General features: G+C 42.0%; 1 protein-coding gene across 3 annotated transcripts in view; it reads right to left on the reverse strand.

Moving 5' to 3' along the window:
* LOC125015571 (protein inscuteable homolog) overlaps window positions 1-18805 on the reverse strand; it is a 43570-nt gene extending 24765 nt beyond the window's left edge. Inside the window, exons 1-2 of one of the 3 annotated variants that reach the window (XM_047597566.1) lie at window positions 18488-18805; window positions 468-559 (exon numbers count right to left, since the gene is read on the reverse strand). In XM_047597566.1, the coding sequence (XP_047453522.1) occupies window positions 468-526 (59 nt within the window). In that variant the 5' untranslated portion in view covers window positions 527-559; window positions 18488-18805. Of the gene's footprint in view, window positions 1-467; window positions 560-3433; window positions 3690-6825; window positions 6961-18487 lie in introns of those variants that run through there. The other 2 variants (XM_047597568.1, XM_047597567.1) reach the window with 2 other exon arrangements.
* Window positions 18806-19948: the final 1143 nt, after the last annotated feature.

Genomic DNA, 19948 nt, shown 5'->3' on the forward strand with positions numbered 1-19948 from the left:
GTTTGTAAAAAAAAAATGTAAATTTTTAAAACTTTTGTAGCTGAAAATTGTTAGCTTTTATGTCATGTTTCAACATGAACTGTAACCATTGTATTGTTTCTGCATAGACACATCAGTAATGCTGCAATTTAACCACCTATCTAGGCACATATCTTATCTTTTTCAATATGCCAATTGTTTTACTTTTCTGTAAAAAAAAGAAAAAGAAAAAAAAACTCCACAGAAACACAGTTATTGTAGCGAGTATATATTTTTTTATTCCTTAGTATCACAAAGGAAATGACTATACCACCCAGGCCAAGCGGGGGAAATAAGTTGTGATGGTGATTTGGGTAAACTTAACCTCTAAACATATTTATAAGTGTTTTTATGAACCACCTGTGACCCTGCGTTCTCTGGACAGGCCTGTTGTGAGAGCACATGAGTGAGGCGCCGACACAAAGCGGCCGTAGTGTGCTGGTACTTGCCTCATCGGTGATGAAGAGAGCGAACTGCTCTGCCTGGAGCTGCTCTGAGGGGTCGCCATTCTGTCCGAGGCCACCTTACTTCAGCTCAGCACCTGGAACACAACAAGTTCAACATTAACGCCAAGTATACCTTCATCAACGTGTATTTCTTTCTGATGGCAGAAAATTCAGCATCATCCAGGACGCACTTTGAATACATACACACATTATATGATCACACACTCTGCATCCTCCTGGCTTTATTGTTTGCCTCCGCAGTGTTGTCCACTACAGTATCTCCCTATTGATCCCCCTCCCAGCCTTCTATTCTTGTCTTGTCTTTTTTTCATCCAGGTAATTTAATTATCAATAAACCTCCCTGTTTTAAATAGCTGCAAGCTGCTGGTGTGCCAGTGGAATAATATTTCTTATCTTCTAATTTACTGGCTGGCTGCCAGCCAGTGACTCTCTTCTCTACTTTGAGCCTGAGCAAAAGGGGCTGACGCTCCTAAGTGCCCGCAACTTTATTCCGCTGTTTTATTGATGTATCCCATTTAGATTAGTCCATTTTCAATCGGGAGAAGCCGCAGATGCTCTCCTGCCTGAACCACACTCTAATCCTTTTAGTTAATGACATCCTATACTGGTATGGTTACAAATTACATGTTTACTGTGGGGTATAATTAGCAGGTAGTTACAAAATGAGACCATCTCTCTCTCATGCACACTAACGCACACCCTCCCGGTGTCACGGAGCAGGTTTCAGCTGCCGTGTCCCACTTTATTATTAAATGCCTGCAGAGTGGGATCGATAGATGTAAACAGGAGGACTCAGAATAAAGCAATTGAGGCTGAAGGGATGCGTGATGCATGCGAGGTGTCACTCTTTCGATCCCGTGCTGGCCTGCCTTTCGAATGCTGCAGCCAAACAACTGATGCACTTTGTGGAGTTTTGAGAGGGCGAGGATAAGATGCAGCAACGCACAAGACAAGTCACCGGTTCTGCTGCACAGTTGGCTTCAGTTGCACCAAAACTCCCCAGGTTACGTAATGGTGAGCAATGGGAGAACTATCTGATGATGAGGACGAAAAAAAAACAGCAACAACATCAAAAAAAACAAAACAAAAACATGTGAGTGACTGAGTCAGTGACTGTGATAAAGAGATGTCTAGATGGATGAATGGGTGAAGGGACTCATAATACAGATACAAAGAGAAAGAGACAGCATAAAGAAGAAGATGCAGAGAGGGAGACAAGAGAGAGGAGGGGGTCTTTTAACTGCAGTCTTGGCATGGCTCCTCCAGGGCCATTTTCGGGGAAAGCATCATAGTGATTCAGAAATTATACCTAGGTGTGCCAGGAGCATGGAAGACTGACAGTAAGCACGCTGTGTTGGGTAAAACCCCATATCTATTACACTTGGTGCATTGGGAAGAGAATACAAAACAATACCATAGAACAAGAGCTAATATAATTGCACCATGGGAATATTACAGAAGAGGTGTAGATGAAATATATTGGCCTTATAATTGAGCGCAGGGTCACAGCCAACAAGTCGCAGTTCCAGCAGATTCCATTACATGTGCCTCCAGCTCATTACAGTGCTCTTCTGTGGATTACCCTACAAATGGAGATGAGTTGTCCCATCAAGCAATTCAGTCCTGAGCACTTAGAGTGTGCCACTAAGTGCTGTGTTAAGGACCAATGCACTGAAAGTGATCACTGTCATTCTGCCACGAGTGGCCACAGGCTGTTTTTAGACTATCTCTGTTACAGCCCCATGGATCGATTTAGTTTGGGTTCCAAAAGTGCTCTTTAACATGGCAATAGTTTATGTTATGTCACAAATAAGAGTTGAAGCTGTGCACTGTGTTCATTTTGGAATGCGCGGAGCTTCAGGTACCACAGGTTAAACATTCAGAAGGCTGCAAGTGCCACAGAAATATCAGTTTCCTCAGCAGATGGTCAGCTTTGACCGTAACCTGGCTAATTTTCCTGCTGTGGTAGACATTTCTTTTCATGTCTGGACTGTAATCAGAGTGGTCCACTGGGCTTCCCTGTTCGGTTGCCGTGGAGAATGTGTCAGTCGTAGGTAAGGCAAACAAAGGACACCTCTGTCTCGGCCTTATGTCACTCGCCGGGTAAAATAACAACCACTCACTAACTTATGTGTGCAAGGGGAAATCACTAGGGTGTGCGTTCCAGATTTACTGCACCACTTGCGTTTATTCTTTGCATGTGTGTAAGAGGGGGATTTAAATGCTGTTGCGTGCAAGTGTGCGAGTTTCTGTCGCTTGCAGTTTTCCGGTGATGTTTTATATTGCTTCTATGTCTAGTTAGCGTCATAGCAAATATACATTACATGTTAAAGTCATTGTTACATATCAAGTGTTCTATCACAGTTAAGTCTATCATTTTGTAATGTAATGTCATTCTTCTTTTATAGTTTGATATTTCTGTTCAGGCTGCTAAATTGAGCGGAAAATAGGCAAGCAAATGTAAGTTACCCAACTCGCACTTCCCTAAAGTTGGTGAAATTGTGAGAATGTGTTTCAGTGCCCACTTCTTTTAAAAGTACAGTACTAGTCAAAACTTTTGGACACACTTTATTTTTGTAGAACACAACAAAAGACCTCAAAACTTTAAACAATCTAAACAGAATTACTTAAAAAGTCTCACAAATAATAATCAGTATTTCTAAGATTTCCTCATCCACCGGCGTCTCTCTCTCTTTGTGCTCTCCACAACTACTTTCAACTGATTTTATGTCTCTTTTTTTATAATAAAATGTGGTCAAGAAGAAAGCCTCTTGTACATTCTGTGTAAAAACCACCAAGTGAATACAAAAACCGGTCTGCAGCAAACAAAATACCACACAACTGTGGCCCAGCTTCACCGTTGAGCCAAAAGCAATGAATTTCCTATTGACACAACAGAATGAGTCAAACACTGAAGAGAAACAGGAGACATAAGTGAAGCCACTCACCATTTTGAGAGGCCCAAACCAGCTTGAATCAGTGTGATGGAGTTCAAGATGGAGTGAGTCAGGCTGTGTATTCCAAGTTTAATATCCTTGATGCTTCAAGAGTGCCTCATTGTGTAACCCGTTCCTTATGGTTTGGCTTTGTTTCAAAACTGCTTTGCATACGCTTCTTCCCCTGCTGCTATCCTAACTCGCAGACTGAACAAAGTGTCTACGAAAGAAGCTCCTTCTGGCCGTTGGCCTTTAAATACGGCGGGCACGCTTGGCTTCAGCGACATGTCCTATCATTGAGCTGGGGTTCACAGGAGGAGACGGCGGTCACAGCCTCGCCACAGAGCTGTCATGTGGGGAGGAAAACAGAGCAGGATGGGTACTGTGTGAGGGGTTGGGTGGGAAAAAAAGTGGGAAGCAGGCTGTGCCGAGCCATGGACCCAACATTCCCATCCCACACACAGTGGGCTGGCTCAAAGTGGGCCCTTGTACATGGACAGAGGACACCCACACAAAGCAGCAGATAATGACTGATGTGAACAGCTATTGCTTGAGAATTTGGTGAGTATTCCTCCAAGTATGATACAAAGCTGACATTATTTGTACGCCACTCTATTACCAACATAGTTGATGGTTCACACATAAATGCTAGGAGGCTGGTTAGCGTATCCTTTCTATCTAGTACTTTCTTTACTTCTTTATTTTACAGATACAAGTACGATGTACTAGCTGGTAGGGGTGTAACGATTCGTTTGAACAACGATTTGATTTGATTCATGATTCGCGGCTACCGATACGATTCAAGAACGATTTTAGTTCATTTAGAACAATACGATCCAAAACGATCCAGTGACTTGAAATCGATTCAGTAACTTTTTAGCCAACAATTAAACCAGTGTGACTGAAATAAATACCTACGCAGTGTTTCCTCCACATTCATTTAGGAGTGGCAGGCCGCCAACAGATAACTATCTTGTTAAGTATCTACTCTTTGGGGTTCTTATTCTACCTATTACAGTTACTTTGTAAACTTCCTCAAATATCTCGATCCGCTGGACGGCGCTCGGTTTATCAATAAAGAAGGAGGTTATTATGGCCCAGAAGTTTAACACCACATGTCCGTTTCTGTTTATTCTCTCCCCTTTTGAGCGTTGACGTTCTCACTACACTGGTCTGTTGACGAAATCACATGACGGTGGTGACCAACGCTGCACGTTAAATTATCCGACATTTCAGTTGTTTTCTTTTTGCTCACTGTGTGTCACTGGTGGGACGAAGAAAGGAGACGTGAAGGCGAATGTTAGCATTAGCATATACATTAATTTTGCCGTTGATGTTAGCCGGAAGCTAACATCAATGGTATATAAAACTAATTTGTAAATTTTGTTTGGTCAGTTTTACAGTGTTTCTCAAGTAAATACTCTAAGTGGATCCTCTGACGTGCTTAATCCAATGCGTTATTTTCTAGTATCGACACAATCGAGTGATTACCTTTTAAATCGATATCAGATCGATGTGTGTCGTCCGGAAGGCCAAGTTGCCGAGCACAGATCGATTTAGTTGGAACGTGGGAAAATAAATCGATTCATCGATGTAGTAGATGAATCGTTACACCCCTACTAGCTGGTGTTGGATAATTTGCGCTTAGTTTTACAAGCAGAGAATACCAAATTGCCCATCATTTTCCTGAATTGCATTAATCTTGATTCACCAATGAAAGGCTTGTACCCTTGATCTGAAAGGTGATTTGAAAATGATGTAAATATAGTAATTTATTCTTACTTATTAGGTGGAGGCAGATGCTGAAAATAAGCAGAGGAAGCACACAACAGCCCTCGTGCCCATTATCTCAGAGAGGCTAAATGCAGAGCATTCCACAGATAACATTGGCATGGGTAACTTATTTTAAGTGTGGAACCCTCTTTTGGTCAGGGGCCTGACTCTCACTTAACTATTTGCTTGGTATGCTAACAGAGTTAGATCTGTATAGTTTGGAGAGATTTCACAATTTTCAGTATAATAAGTACTTTGCCGTCCCTTGTATTGTATATAAACTCTAACTTGGGAAGCGACTCCTCTGGCATGTTTAAACGGTGCCTGTTTGTGGGGACTGTTTTTCCATTTTTGTTGAGATTTGTTTAGTTTGGTTTGTTTGGGTGTCAGGTGACAACTGAACTTCACAAAGTCATAAAAATAAATCCAACTCCAAGTCAACTGCATGACAGTTTGCTAAATCTGTCCATTGTACAACCCTTATTTGATCCTTTGGGTTGTATACATTTTATCAAAGGAAGTTTTTCCACTGAATCCATTTCATATACAGTAACATTATCCAGCCACATTCTAAAAAGATCCACTGACAACAGGAGCTTTGTTTATGTCATGTAGTTTTATTTCTGGGGAGGTGGGGACGTACAGGGGCAGGGTACGTGTGGCTCTGCTTAGCGTAGCTCTGACACTTGACCATAAATCTGGCTTGAGAGTTGATCAGTGAGTTGATCATTCACTCCTCCGCAGCGCTACTGGACTACCTGGGGATCAGATAAATGAATGACTTCCAATCTGGAAAGTCTGGACACAGACCAAACCTTGTGGCTACCAGCATTCCATTCAGCACTGGATAACGCAAAGCTCACACTGAGAAAAAAGAAGACAGCTGAGGAAATGGCTTGTCACTACAGACAAGCTGCCAGTACATTTATATTTCAAGCACAACTGTCCTTCTCCAATGTTCTCTCCTCAGCTGGTCATTCTAAAAAGTATATTTAAGGCACTACTGCTATGTTGTGCTATCTCAGAGCTCTGCCAGGAACTGCACATTCAGCCAAACTTTAGCAAAACATGTATGTTTGGAACAAACAGAAGTTTGTTGCTACATTTTCTACTGTGGAAACTTTTTGACTTTCGAACCTATGGTATTTGACAAACAAATCAAGCTGATCTGGGTTAAAAAACATGATGTCATAACATTGGTTATTTGACCTGAATTTCTAAAAAATATATCCTTTAAACTGGAAATGATTCATTTATTTGGCCACTTGGAGGTCACATCCAGCAATAACATCGGAAGTTATTGTTACTAAGCATTTGGCAACGATCAGTCAAATATTGACTTTATTTTAGCTCTGTTTTGTTTTGTTTTTTGTGTCTAACTACTCCTGAGGAAACTATGTGGTGGTTAAGTTGCTAAGTGCTCTCTTATGTTCACCAGTGACTTGCAGACTGTGTCCATACTGATGAATTTCGGTTCTGCCCACTATGGACAAAAGCAGAACTAAAATAATATAATTAGGCCAAAGCTCTATGTACACATTGTATTTTAATAGCAAGTTTTAACTAATTATTTCTGTCTCTACCTGGGTTTTCTGCCGATCCGCCAAAATGAAACGTCTTTCTCATCTTACCTCAATCACTTGTGACATAGTGGACATCACGATTAACTCCACATTCTCCTAATAGTCCCAATAGCCACAGTATGTATTACCTCGAATACACTTGCCTTTAAAGACACACAACACCATAACCTGCCGCAACGCCACTGCAGCTGTGTGGCTAATGATAGAAAAACAGTGTCAACATCTTGACACGTCTCAGGGTGATGGTGACAGGGGCTTCAGGAGCGTCACAGGTTTGAGCGTGACACACCGTGATGTCAGGAATAAATGTGTGGGAGGACGGAGAGGAAGCACCGTTTCCATTTCCGTGTATTTTTACTTCACAACGTGGCTATAGAGTGTTTGGGAAGGAGAGTGAGAAGAGCCTAGAAAGTTGATGCGGAGATGATGAAAAAAGTGACAGTTGGGAAATGTACAGTGGACCTTTCAAAGCACTCCTGTTACATAAGCACTCCTCGAAGGACAGCAGTTTTTCCAAGTTAGAGTTCAGTCGTACAAATTTTTATCTTTAAACTCATTAATAGTTCTCAGTGCTACAATAAGCCACACTGGCGTCCTTATTATTTAAATACTTGATGGTTGACTTGGGTGTTCTAGTTTAGGTTTCTGATGTATCTATGGTGTACATGGTTGAAGGGATCAGGGATGTGCCTCTCATGCCCTCACACACAAATAAAAAATGAATATAAAAGTATTAAAACAGTAAGCATAGAAAGATGTGACAGAACTGACTGAACTATTGTCTACAATTGGTTAAGATTTGAACATACATAAGATGGGAAATGAGAGAGTTAGGGCACATCAAAAGTTTCTATGTGGATGGCACAGAAAGAAATAGTTCTGGTTTGTGCGATGAAAGTGTGTCAAAGTTCCCAGTGGTGATGCGATGAAAAAGTATTAGAATGAATTTAACTTATGAACTAAAAAAAACATTCTGGAACAGAAAGGAGATAGATACTCGTTCAGTGTCTGTCTTCATTCTCTACAGATATGATGGACTTGGTTGGCAGGTGAAATAGTCTTGTAAGAGTGTACATGACAGCAGCGCCATTGTACTTCCATCAATCATGCTGTACCCATCTGCCGCTAACCAGGACGTTCAATGGGTCCAAAAGAAAAAAATGTTTCATGACTTTCCCAAGGAGACATTGGCTGAGTAAAAAGTTTTTAGCATATTTAGAAAAAAAAAAGAATAGTTGGAAAGTAACTTTATATCATTTGTGGTGAACAGTGCAATGCTTTTTCCATCTTAACATCAGACACTTAAAAAGCTATTGTTAGCACGGCCTATAGTAAAACCTACTCTGTAAAAAGTTCAGTAGAAATTAAACAGGTTTTCATTTTTTGTCTAGCATGTCTACTTTAATTACCTTTTAAACTCTCCGTATGCACCAGTATGGGATGAGAAAACTCTAAGTACTTCCCCAAGGACACACTCCTACTAAACTAAATGAGAAGATTCCCTTGTAAGGCCAAAAAACAGGGCAGACTATTTAAGTCTGGGAGCATTCTTTATTTTGGCATAATAATATGAAAATGAAATGCTTTCCCCTCATTGCGTTTCTAGGCAACCTGTGTCGCTTATGGAGATGTGATCAGTTGGGGTCAAGTTGCACACACACACATATACACGGACCTGTAGCCCGGTCTCCTTCTCGGATTAGCCTCCCTGTTAAATGTCATACTAATTAATGAGGACAGATCACTACAAGTAATAGCTGTTACACTTCAAGGCAGCAGTGATCACATTAGCTCCTCATTCCTCAAACATCAAAGGAGCTTTATGCCCCCGAAGAGATTCAGCTCAGCTACATAAACAACTATATGGCTTCACCACAAGTCTGCTAAAGTGAGCACGCCATCGTCTCTGTATTTTATGGTCTACTGTAAAACTACCCATAATTCTCAATTCTCTCCAAAAAAGATGATAGCAGCACCATACCTCCCGAGGGTTCAAGAAGCAAATTACGCAAGTTACTCCAAGGGAAATATCCAAATGCATTTTAGCCTCCCAGGTCCATCGACAGTCAGTTGAATGAATAACAAGGGGATGTCAGACGGTGCAAAAACACAACATCCAGGGCTAGCCAAGGTTTTGGAGTAGAGCACTAGAAGCAGCTTCAACAGGCCAAAGAGACTGGAACTGGATCCTGACTCAGCCTGGTTCAGTGAAGAGGATTGTGTGGGTACCTGACACCGGAGCAGTAACGGCCAGCAAAACATCAGGAGCTGCTTAATAATGAATGAGCAAAGCCTGTAGAGACGTACCACACACACACACACACACACACACACACACACACACACACACACAGAACACATGGCTAATAGGGAGTCACACTGACATAATTGGAGACGGTCTTACAGCGTGGTCAGGTAAAAGTGGAGTATATGACTATAATCAGTCGAAGCAACTTGACACATGTTGCCAAGAAAGTAGTCTGTCATCACCCTGCAGCAGTTTACTTTACACGTAATGGGCCACAAGTGTGTTCATGGTGGTTCATACTGAGTAAGGTTCTGTCATTTCAAAAAAATCAGGCGTTTCATTATAACCGCCTGTCTAATTATTCTGTAAGTCTCCCTTGTGCAACTGAAACAGTTGTGACTCATCAGAGAATGGTCATGGGCCTTCTGAGGGTGTCCTGTGCTGTCTGGCAACAGTATGTTGTTAGTGGGGGGTCTTCATGGCGGGCCTCTGTGGATCAGGTGGGTTCCAGTGCATCCCAAAGTTACTTGATCACTTTGGGATCTAGGGAATTTAGATTGCTTTTTTTGTGTGTGTGTCTGTGTCAGGCTGTATCCGGATGGCTGCTGCCATTAAGGAGTGTCATTGTTATGGGGTGGGGGTAGCCTGCTCAGGTCTGGGTGTTGTTACATTTCTAAGTAACATCCACATGAATGCAATGTCCAAATGTTCCCCAGCAGAACACTGTATTGTCACAAGATGGTCAATGTTATTTACTTCTTCTGTCAGTGGTTTTAATGTTGTGGCTGAACGGTGCAAGTTGTTTCACTGTCTCAGCACAGTGCAAAAAATAAATAAAACAAACATGACAGAAGATTTGTTGTGGAGCTAAAAATCTTGAAGATCACTCAGTGAAAATCCAGTGAGAATTCTAAAATAACAAGATTGATGGGTGTTGTCTGTATGACTAAACCCCAACCACACCCACTTCAGAAACAGCCTTTGATTGGCTGAGAAGAATTCCTCGTGGCAAAGGAGAGGGGAAAACCCAATCAGGGACTAGAATCAGCCAGCTCCAAGTAACAAAAGTAGTCCTCTTTTTCCTCTATGAAACTTCAGCTGAGTCAGTTCAGTGCCACGAAAACGCTGACAAAAACTGAGACTGAAATCAGGAGATGCAAGTACATGCATGATTGGAGAAGCTGGCATTTCAAACCCCAAATTAAGTGAACACACAAAATCTAAAATCCAAAACCAACGTCAAATCTGACCACAGTGTCATCAGATAACTTTCCAGTGTCTCTAAAGACAAAAACTGGACGACACTTAGTATTTCCTGGAGAACTGCATGCTGAAATATCATCAGTTATATTGTTTATTCAGTGCAAGCATAAATACTGTATATTCCACAGTGCAGAAGAGCACACATTAACACTTCAGGATGGTTTTGACAAGAGTTCTGATTATAATAACAGCAAAAATAACACACTGGTTTTGAGTACACCAGTAGAAACCAATATGTTCATCATTCTCTGCACGAGTTGTGACACTACCTGTCTTCAACTCACAACTTTACTGTCGCTTTGTATCTCAGCACATTCTTAGGCCAAAAATATCATGTTCATGAGACACCGCTGAGAATATATCCTTGGCTCTCATCCAGCTCAGAATCCTTAGGAATTAAATCCATTTTGAGTTTTAAAACTCTTGAGGTCATGCCATCTCCATGTACCAGTACATGTAGTAAGACAGAAAGCAGGGGTGTAGCAAGCCCAACTATCGACGAGGGGGCCTTAACACCTGACAAATTTCAGACTTTAGGATGAATGTAGTACAGGGAGCTTTCAGTTGCCTACCTACTACCTTCAACACAGCCTCTGTTAGAGCTGTTAAAATGTCTTCCTCCTCCTTAGATGCCATTTCCTGTGGGGTACCACCAGGTTCCACATTAGGACCTATGCATTTTCCTTGTATATGCTTTACCGGTAGTTTATTTGAGAAAAAAACTCTGGTTTAGCTAGTTTCTGCAATTGCCGTGTAATGTCCTGGTGGGAAAAGAACATTTTGTTCAACTTTATCATAATTAAGGCCTGCATCTTTTTCCTAATTGAGGTGACTGCTACTCACCTCAATTAAGCTTCAGTGATTAATGAAAAAGTAAGATCATATCACTCCTGTACTGGACTCTCTTCATTACAGATTTTAATTGGTTCTGAAACTCTCTTCACATACTACCACGTCCACCTGTTAAAACACTGGCATTTGAACATAATCTGATGTTTTGCATAATCGTCCTTTACCACCCAGTTAAACAGCGAAGCTCCCAGGATGAGTGGAGGAACTACAGGGCAAACTGGGAACTATCATGGTGAACTGAACTCCCGGTTGCTTTAGTGGCGCTACTCAAGCTCAACATTAGATCTCAATAAAACCACAAGAGAAAACTCCATAAAATAACAACTGCACAAGTTGGCTAGGGTGCGCTGTGGGCTTAAAGAGTCCATAAAAAATCAGAGGGTTCCACATGGTAATGCACTGCATACATCAAAGCACAAATTATTGGGACTAACATGTGCCTCCTCTTCCTTTTTTTTATTTCGGCTAAACTAAGTGATCCTTACACTCAAGCTATACATTTGGGAGATGCTGTAACATTGCAATAAAAATCTTGAACATTGAGGACAACATTACTGATAAATTCTTGAGAAGTCTGTGTCATCATCTTGCAGGTTGGACTTCAGAAATGTGGCCGAATGAACCTTTTGAAGCAGATTACCAACAGCAGCAGGAGCTCCCAGTGCTCTGCAGTATGGCAGGATCTCCTCCTGTCAATCACGCAGAGAGTGACCTCATGGCATTTATGTCACGCAGCTCCTTCAGTTAGATGGACAGCAATGGAAATGGCATTGGCCTAGTTACGGTCCAGAGCAACATGTCTAAAAGGCCATGCATAGGAGTGAAGCATGATCCATACACACAGAATTTATAGTCAGCTGTCTGTCTATCTATCTCCGCCCACGGGCACCTAGGATGTAAATTCATGACCTCATATCCAGCACCCAAACCATAAATAATCCTTGAACGTGTTGCAGATCTAGACCTGCATTTGAGTTCGTGAGTGACCTGATATTATGGAGAAAAGGAGAGCAGAGAGGAAGGGGGGAAGACGCAATAGCAACAATTCCTTGCGAGTCAACCCTACAGCTGTTTGGCATTAAGAGGGGGGAGTAAATTAGGTGGGCTGGGTCCATGTGTGGGTTTAAAGGATAGGGGAGGAAAGAGTAAGAATCAGGGGTGGAGGATAGGTTCACGGCTTGGATCTAAGCAGAGGAATAAAAAAAAAAACACTTCAGCACAGGGTGGAGTTTTTCAGCACTATGGGACACACACCGGGTCGCAATGTGATAAGTAAATATCGGCTGCCAAAATCGCAAAGTGTGCAAGAAAAGCTCCAAATGTGCCCGGTGAGCACACACGTGGCACTTCAAATAGCCATTTCAGTGGTATTTTTCCACTTCAGGCGTGATAAGTGAACACATGGGAGAGTTTTTTTGGGGGGTAATTAGATTTGGAAAACAGTCTGCCATGCCTCATTTAAGATATACAATATAATCTCAATAATAATACTGTCAGAATATTTGTCATTTATACTTGTGTCATTTGGTTTTGTGGTTTCATTGATTTTCTCTAGTTGCATCAAACAAAGGACATTAAATCATGAAAAATATATATTTGCAGTTTCAAAGATACAAACAAAATATAATTATGGAAACTGATGTGTTATTTTCTGTGAAATTATAAAAGACCTCTTTTAATTCAGTCAAAAGACAGAGTGTTCCATATTTCAGAACCAACATATTTAACTCACAGTTTGGTGACCACAGTATCTTGCAATAATCTGCTAAAAGGCACAGCAGTTAGTTTTACACCTTCAGATACCTTCTCTGAGTTTCCATCCCTGCTGCATGAAACTATGTGAGCAACCAACTGACAGCCTTGGAGAGAGTGCGGGGGTTATCCAAACAGAAAATGACACCACTAGAGAGAAGAAGTAGTAACTCCTCAAGACTCCCTGAGGTGCTCTCTGCAGCATCAAGACTTTTTCAAAAGGAGGAGGGAGTGGTGACCTTTCTGTCTTCTGTGAATCTCACAGCAAACAGAAGCACAGAACTACTGAAGTCTCCATTTCCTCTCATGATCTCCCCAATGGGCCGTAACAAGGGCCACGGAGCAAATACAGTAGATGGTAATCGCCGCAGAGACAGATAAACAGGCTGAAGCTCAGTAAGCCATGACCTCCCCTCCAATTAGTAGATGGAGATGTGAAGCAAAGAACTGAGCAAAGGAAAAGAGGTCACGGCAAGAGAGGCTTCAAGCCGACGCTCCAATTCAACCAGTCTGATATTGATTTATCCCCCAGCCTTGGGCCGTGTATGGTTGCCATATCGGGCCCACCTACACAAAAATTTATACCTGCACTCTCCTAATTGAGTCCCCACTTTGAAGAGAGCGTCTCTACTGAGTCATGCCGTCACAGTGGTGTGTCAACAGCCACCACTAACCGCAATAAAGCAGTGTCAAACATGTGCATGTGAGACACGTGCAGACTCCTGCTGACTGTTTTGTAAAAATATCTCAGTCAGCAAAGGCGGCTTGGCTTCCAAATTGTTAGACAATATTTATTAGCACAAAGGTTTGCTGATTGCTATTAGACACAACTTTTAGAAGTTATTTCAAGTGCTGACGTATAAAACAACACCAGGAAGTTTGGTTAATAAACTTCTTTGATCACAGTTGCTCCTAGCGGTGAAAACTGCCTCTTTGACTCATGTGGGAGACAGGCTTCTGGCTCCATGCTGGTGAAGATCCATCAGAGTCGGCCACATGAAGGAAGCAGCCAGAGGCACTAATGTTTCTGCAGGCATGCAAGCACGGACAGACTGGAACATACAAACACCTCTGGAGCTTGACCAACACAACAGACCTGTGAACACTAATCGACCCTTGACAGAGCTGCCTAAACACTTTAACGGTACTGTACTTCAGCGTGTTAATATCAGAAATGTAGAAACCTTTTGTGGTAAATATCAGATTTAGTGAGTACCTTGTTAGCTAATAGCCAAAGAGTTTCATTTTAACGCTCCTGTTCAGACCACCAGCCCTTTTCTGTATTAACTAACTTGGGAACAAACATGTTGAAATGAGGTAAATCAGAGGCAGGTGTTTAATATTAATACTAATAACTCACCCAGTGACAGCTGGGATAGGCTCCAGCCCTCCTGCGGCCCTCTAGAGGACAAGCGGTTATAGAAAACGAATGAATGAATATACTTTCAGATAAATCTGTGGGATCTCATTTGAAGGTGACCTTACTTGTTCGACCTTTAAACCAAAGATGGAGGTGGTGCACTAAGACATGCAGACATGTTTCCAGCACAGTCAGCTAAGAAGACTGCAAATGGTGTAAAATACGGTTTCGTTTTGAAGTTTTTAAATGAAAAACAGGCTTTGGAAGTGTTTTGTGAGGTATTAAATTAAGGCTTAATACATAAAGTACACTATCTGTTGGTATTGGGTCATGATTGCATCTTTACATAAATCATTTGTTTACTTGTTGAACCATTTAGAATTTTACTCATGTTTCTATCTCTGTGAGGACCTTCCAACAATCTCCACTAAGTTCCTAATTGTAACCCTTACCTGAGCCTTAACCACAACCTAATATTAACTTTTACACTAAAATGCTAAAATGTTGCCCCTCAATGTCAAGATATCCCCGCAATGTTAGGATGTCATTAAAAACTTCCTATATACAACTTCATAAAGCCAAATAACACATACATCAGAGGACATTGGACTTTAGTGCTGTGCCCAAAGACACCTCAACCAACACATACATAGAAGGACCCAAAACACAGACAGTGACCCTTGATATTTATGGATGGTGCACTCAACCTGCAGAGCCACGGTCCACCATCTCTGTTTTACACCCTTGAGTATTAATTTAGAACGTTTACTGTCCTTTATATAACCCTCTTGATGACGTTTTCATGTCACCTTTGGCTGATTTTTCATAATGAATTACATCTTTCCATTTGCTGAAGAAAAGTATAGGTGAATTTGGAATGGAAGCCCAATGGTTTCAAGGGAACAACTGTAATGCGGTCCCTGAAGAAAACACAATTAGTGGGCATTTGGATCAAAACAGACAACAGGCCTAGCTGTGTGAGAAATAGCTTCTGGGGGAACACCAGGTTTGTGGGAGGACAACCAGAGGAGGAGAACCAAAATGACTGGGTCCACACAAATGCAGAGACAAGGGATGGAAAAACAGACAAAGAAATAAACTACTTCATCCCGAAGAAAGAAGCTGCTGAGAGAATGATGGAGTCTTAGTTTTGGAGAAAGAAACAAGTTGTTGCCAACAAATATAAAGAACCTATTATTATAGGAGCAAATATACAGAGAGGGTTTGGCAGTTTTGTAATAAAAGGAGTTGTCACAATCTGCATAAATCCACTTCAGTGTGACCAGGACAGTTTGAGTACACAATGCTTTGGCAGAAAAACAACACAGTTGCACGGAATCAACTGCAGATTCATGTTTCCAACTTTAGCCGTGGTCACAAAGTTCAGTCACACCCACGGTGACAGTCACTGCTCATCAGACTGCACTGGCAATGCTCTCTCTTAATGTCACAGGACAATGGGTGCGGGGGTGAGACTGTGGAGAGACGAGGTTTTTACAGCGGAAACACTGATAGTTCCCGCCCGTCGAGAGAGAACCTAATTAAATAGAATGAGGACACAGTGAGGGCCACACCTGTGAGTGTGGTTCATGTTAACCGCGGCACGCCCTGCTCAGCTGTTCATCAGAGGGAGAAGAATGCATGGCAGAGAATCTCTGAGCGTCTGGATAAGTCCTCACTGGCCACGTATTACAAAAAGAGGCAGCCATTTAAGGCTGTCGTAGCCTAGCCTCTGCTGATGCTGAAGCTTGCTTAATACCAGCTTTAAGTCTAGCTTGCTTACTTCATCTTATAACAAGCGATGATAGACTTTCATTTGCTGCAGGAACTGTAAACCATAGCAAATGATAGCAGCAATCAACTATAAACAGCCTTAGCTCACAGGCATGTTCCAACTGGCAGTCATTTTAAATTACGTGTAATGTAAGCAGTCTCCAAATGCAAGGCTAGCTAGTGCAAGCAAGACACCGAAGATACCTTTAGAGTGTAGCATCAAGCCTAAACATCCAAGATATTGATCTGGTCAGTTAAGTAGCAGAAGAGGTTGTTAATCAGTGTCAGTTTCTAGTGTTAATGAAATTAACAACAGGTGCACTAGAGGGTCAGCAATGAGATGGCCCCCAAACAGGAATATTTTTACAGGTGGAGGCTACCGACACATTTTCCCTCCTCTCCCTCCTAGTTTTTCATTTGAGCAGTTTGAGTACCATGCACCACACTGTTAGATGAACTACAGAACGGCAATCAATGCCAGCCCCAAATCATCAGCCATAACATTGTGACCATCGTCCTAATATTGTGTAGTTCTCCCTTGTGCCTCCAAAACAGTCGTGTCCCATCAGAGAATGGGCATGGTCCTTCTGAGAGTGTCCTGAGGTGTCTGGAAACACAATGTTGTTAGTGGGGGTCTTTGAGGGGAGGGGCCTCTATGGATCATCCCACAGATACTTGATCAGTTTGGGATCTAGTGAATTTTGGAGGCCAGGTCAACACCTTGCACTGTTCTTCATGTTTTCTGAGTTGTTCCTAAAGCGTTTTTGTGTCTGTGTCACACTGCATCCTGCTGGGGATGGCTGCTGCCATCAAGGAGTATCATTACTATGGGGTGGAGTTGCCTGGTCTGGTCTAGGTGGGTGGTACATGTCTAAGTAACATCCACACAAATGCCAGGTCCTGTCAGTGGTCATAATGTTTGTCTACTGTTGTTTGATAATTGTGTGGGACATCATGGCTTCTATGGTTTGGTTGACATATTGTTAAAAAAAAAAAAAAAAAAAGAGGAAGATATAAGTTTCATTGTTCAGATTCAAACATCTGAGTCAGATGTACTAACACATGTGTAGCATATACACTCTTTGTCTATGAACGCACACAGACCAGACTACACATGGAAAAACATAATGACACATCTCTCTTGTAATCTCTAATTGTCTCCCTCACCACCACATCACACACACAGAAGCTGGTAGTAAGGGCATGTGGTAGCTGTGTCCTCATCATGACCACCATCTTCACAGTCATCTTTGTTATTTTCCACAGTCTCAGCTTCCATTGCTCCCACACAAACCAGAGCAGCCCTCTACAAACCATTACAGCAACAATTGCGCTGAGCTCCAATGTGACTCAGTACAAAAACATATTTTCCATCTTAGAACACTGTGCAGTATCCTGAACGGACCGTTCACACTTATTTTGATAGCATCAGTTGGCAAGTGCAGGTTGCAGCCGTGTACTTTGTCGACATAATTTACAGATTTAAGTAAAATGGTAAAATACACCAGTAAAGTCAGACGGTGAATGACAGCATGTTACTGCGTATTTTAAACATGACTATGACACACAGACATAACGTAAGTTAGCAAAATGTTGAAGCCATAAAGTGTTACGTGACTAATAGTTGTGTGACTCAATAATACATTTAATTATCGCCAGATTCATATAATTGTATCTTGTTAATAATCTGTGATAAACCTTAGAAATAAGCAGACAAGCAAAGTTAGTGACTCGCTGGTTAACATAGTGAAGTATCTGGCAGCTTAAACAACAGATAAGCATTGGTAGAGACCCAAAACTGAGCTAAAATGAGAATAAATTCACTGAGTGAGCTAAAGGTCACAATTAATGATTGCTTTACTATCTTTCTGCTAGATGTGCTATTACGCCACCATCCACCTAAAAGGACCTAAAGTCCCAGTTATACTTCATATCTTCATATACTTCAAGTTATTAAACCTTTGTTGGTAAACTTTCTATCTATACTCTTTAATATCTTAGAAGTTCTATCTGGCAAAGATGATACAATTGGATCACTTACTAGAGAGACCTATATAAGAATGTAAGTGTCTTTAATGCTCTTTTCATATGAGAATCTTACACACAGTCTTTACACAGTCTTCTAGGGCTGTGTGTGTTTGCAAACTGCAACATGTCCCTAAGGGTCACAGCATTAGTGGGATGATGAACTGCCTGGACTGTTACCGGCCCCCGTCTGTCATTCCCAATGCACATGAGAGCGTGCTGCGTGCATGTTCCAGGACTGAACTCACTGGCCAACCCCAACCAAGTACATTAGTTAGTTAGCCAGACCCTAGCACCTGGACCCCTTGATCAAATCAGGTGCATGCTACTCTAGTCTGTCGTGCGATCACAAGTTTTCCAAAAGTGAATGAAAAGACTCAAAGTTCCTCCCACCATTGCTTCACCATTCCCAGACGATGAGATTAGAGGGAACTTACCCATTCTCTTGGACAGCGCCAGTTCAAATGTTTCCGCTTGGGTTCATGGTAACTGCTCGCTGTTGTGGTCCTTGTCCCTGCAAACCCTCTGTCTCGGTCCACACTTTCATTCACTCTGACTTAGTCTCTGTGTTGCTCTGTGAGAACAGCTGGGCCAACCGCCTCCGAAGCCTGCTGGAGTGGAACTGCTCACAGTCTGAACGTGACCGGCCTTAAAGGTTTTTCTTGGGGAGAAAAAGCCCACATCCCACTGTCAGTCATGCAGCGGAGCATAGTTGCAGCTGGGCTGCCATCCAAACAGACATGAAACTATTCTATTTCGGTCTGCCATATGAGCAGTTGTGCTGTTCAGAGGAGGGGGGCAGAAAGATTCTGTGGTGGAGCATGTAATTGCAGAGTGACCAGTTATGGTGAGATGTAATTGCAGACCTCATCATATGGGGAGAAACTGCCAACAAGACAAGGTAAAGGACTTTAAATAAGAGTTTGGAGAAAAAAAAGAGAGAAACAACACAGACCACATAAATAAATGAGGAGCTGGGTTCCAGATGTGGCAGAGAAGGGAGGGAGGGGTAGAGAAGAAAGAGAGGGAGGGGCAGAATAGAGGGCCAGATGAACTGCCGTGGCAGCAGAAAGAAATCCCATTTCTGACCCAGTGAAAGGGTGTTTACCTTCCCAGGAACAGTCGCACAAAATGGAAAGGGGGATTGGGGAAGGTGAAAGGATGTCGGACCCAGTCTTATGTTGTTTCTGGACGTTTACCATGAGTGTTCCTGGGTGTCTGGTTTCACGGCAGCCTTGGAAATGACTACCTTATGGAAAAACTGGGAGCTTTAAAAATGAGGAAGGAAAATGAAAATATAAACTGAAGTCGCCTGGTTCCCATTACAGCAAGACTCAGCTGGTCTGTGTTGCTGCAACTAATATCACAACGTATTCTTGAGTGAATAATTACCATATGATTATGTTAAGCAGGCTGCTACCCACATGCACTCCCATGTGCTTGTATGGGCCTGTTACACTGTATAGAGTCAATAAATATTAGCATTAACCTAAATCGGAACACAAGCAGATAATTTCCTCACAAAATTTACCTCATTTCCTGACAAAAGCAAAAGGATAGTGCTCACTGAGGCAGACTGAGGGGCACATTAATCTGTGAAGAGATCATTCTGAGCTCGACATGATTACTGAAAGGATTATTTATTTCAAATCACACTTCTACACACACCAAATGACTTTTGAACGATTTTTGTATAGTTGTTGCACCTTTGATGGCACTCTCAAATGTGTATGCTAAAGGTGGAGCCAGGAGGCAATTCGCTTAACTTAGCATATCCAAAACAGGAAACTGGTCCGCTAGCTCTGCTACCATCACCTTATGTAGCCAACCAGTTAGGACATTCTGATTTGTGAACACAAACTGTGAACACAAGCTGGGGGGCAGGTAGCATATATTGA

This window comes from Mugil cephalus, chromosome 10, assembly GCF_022458985.1.
Source record: "Mugil cephalus isolate CIBA_MC_2020 chromosome 10, CIBA_Mcephalus_1.1, whole genome shotgun sequence".
Lineage (NCBI taxonomy): Eukaryota > Metazoa > Chordata > Actinopteri > Mugiliformes > Mugilidae > Mugil > Mugil cephalus.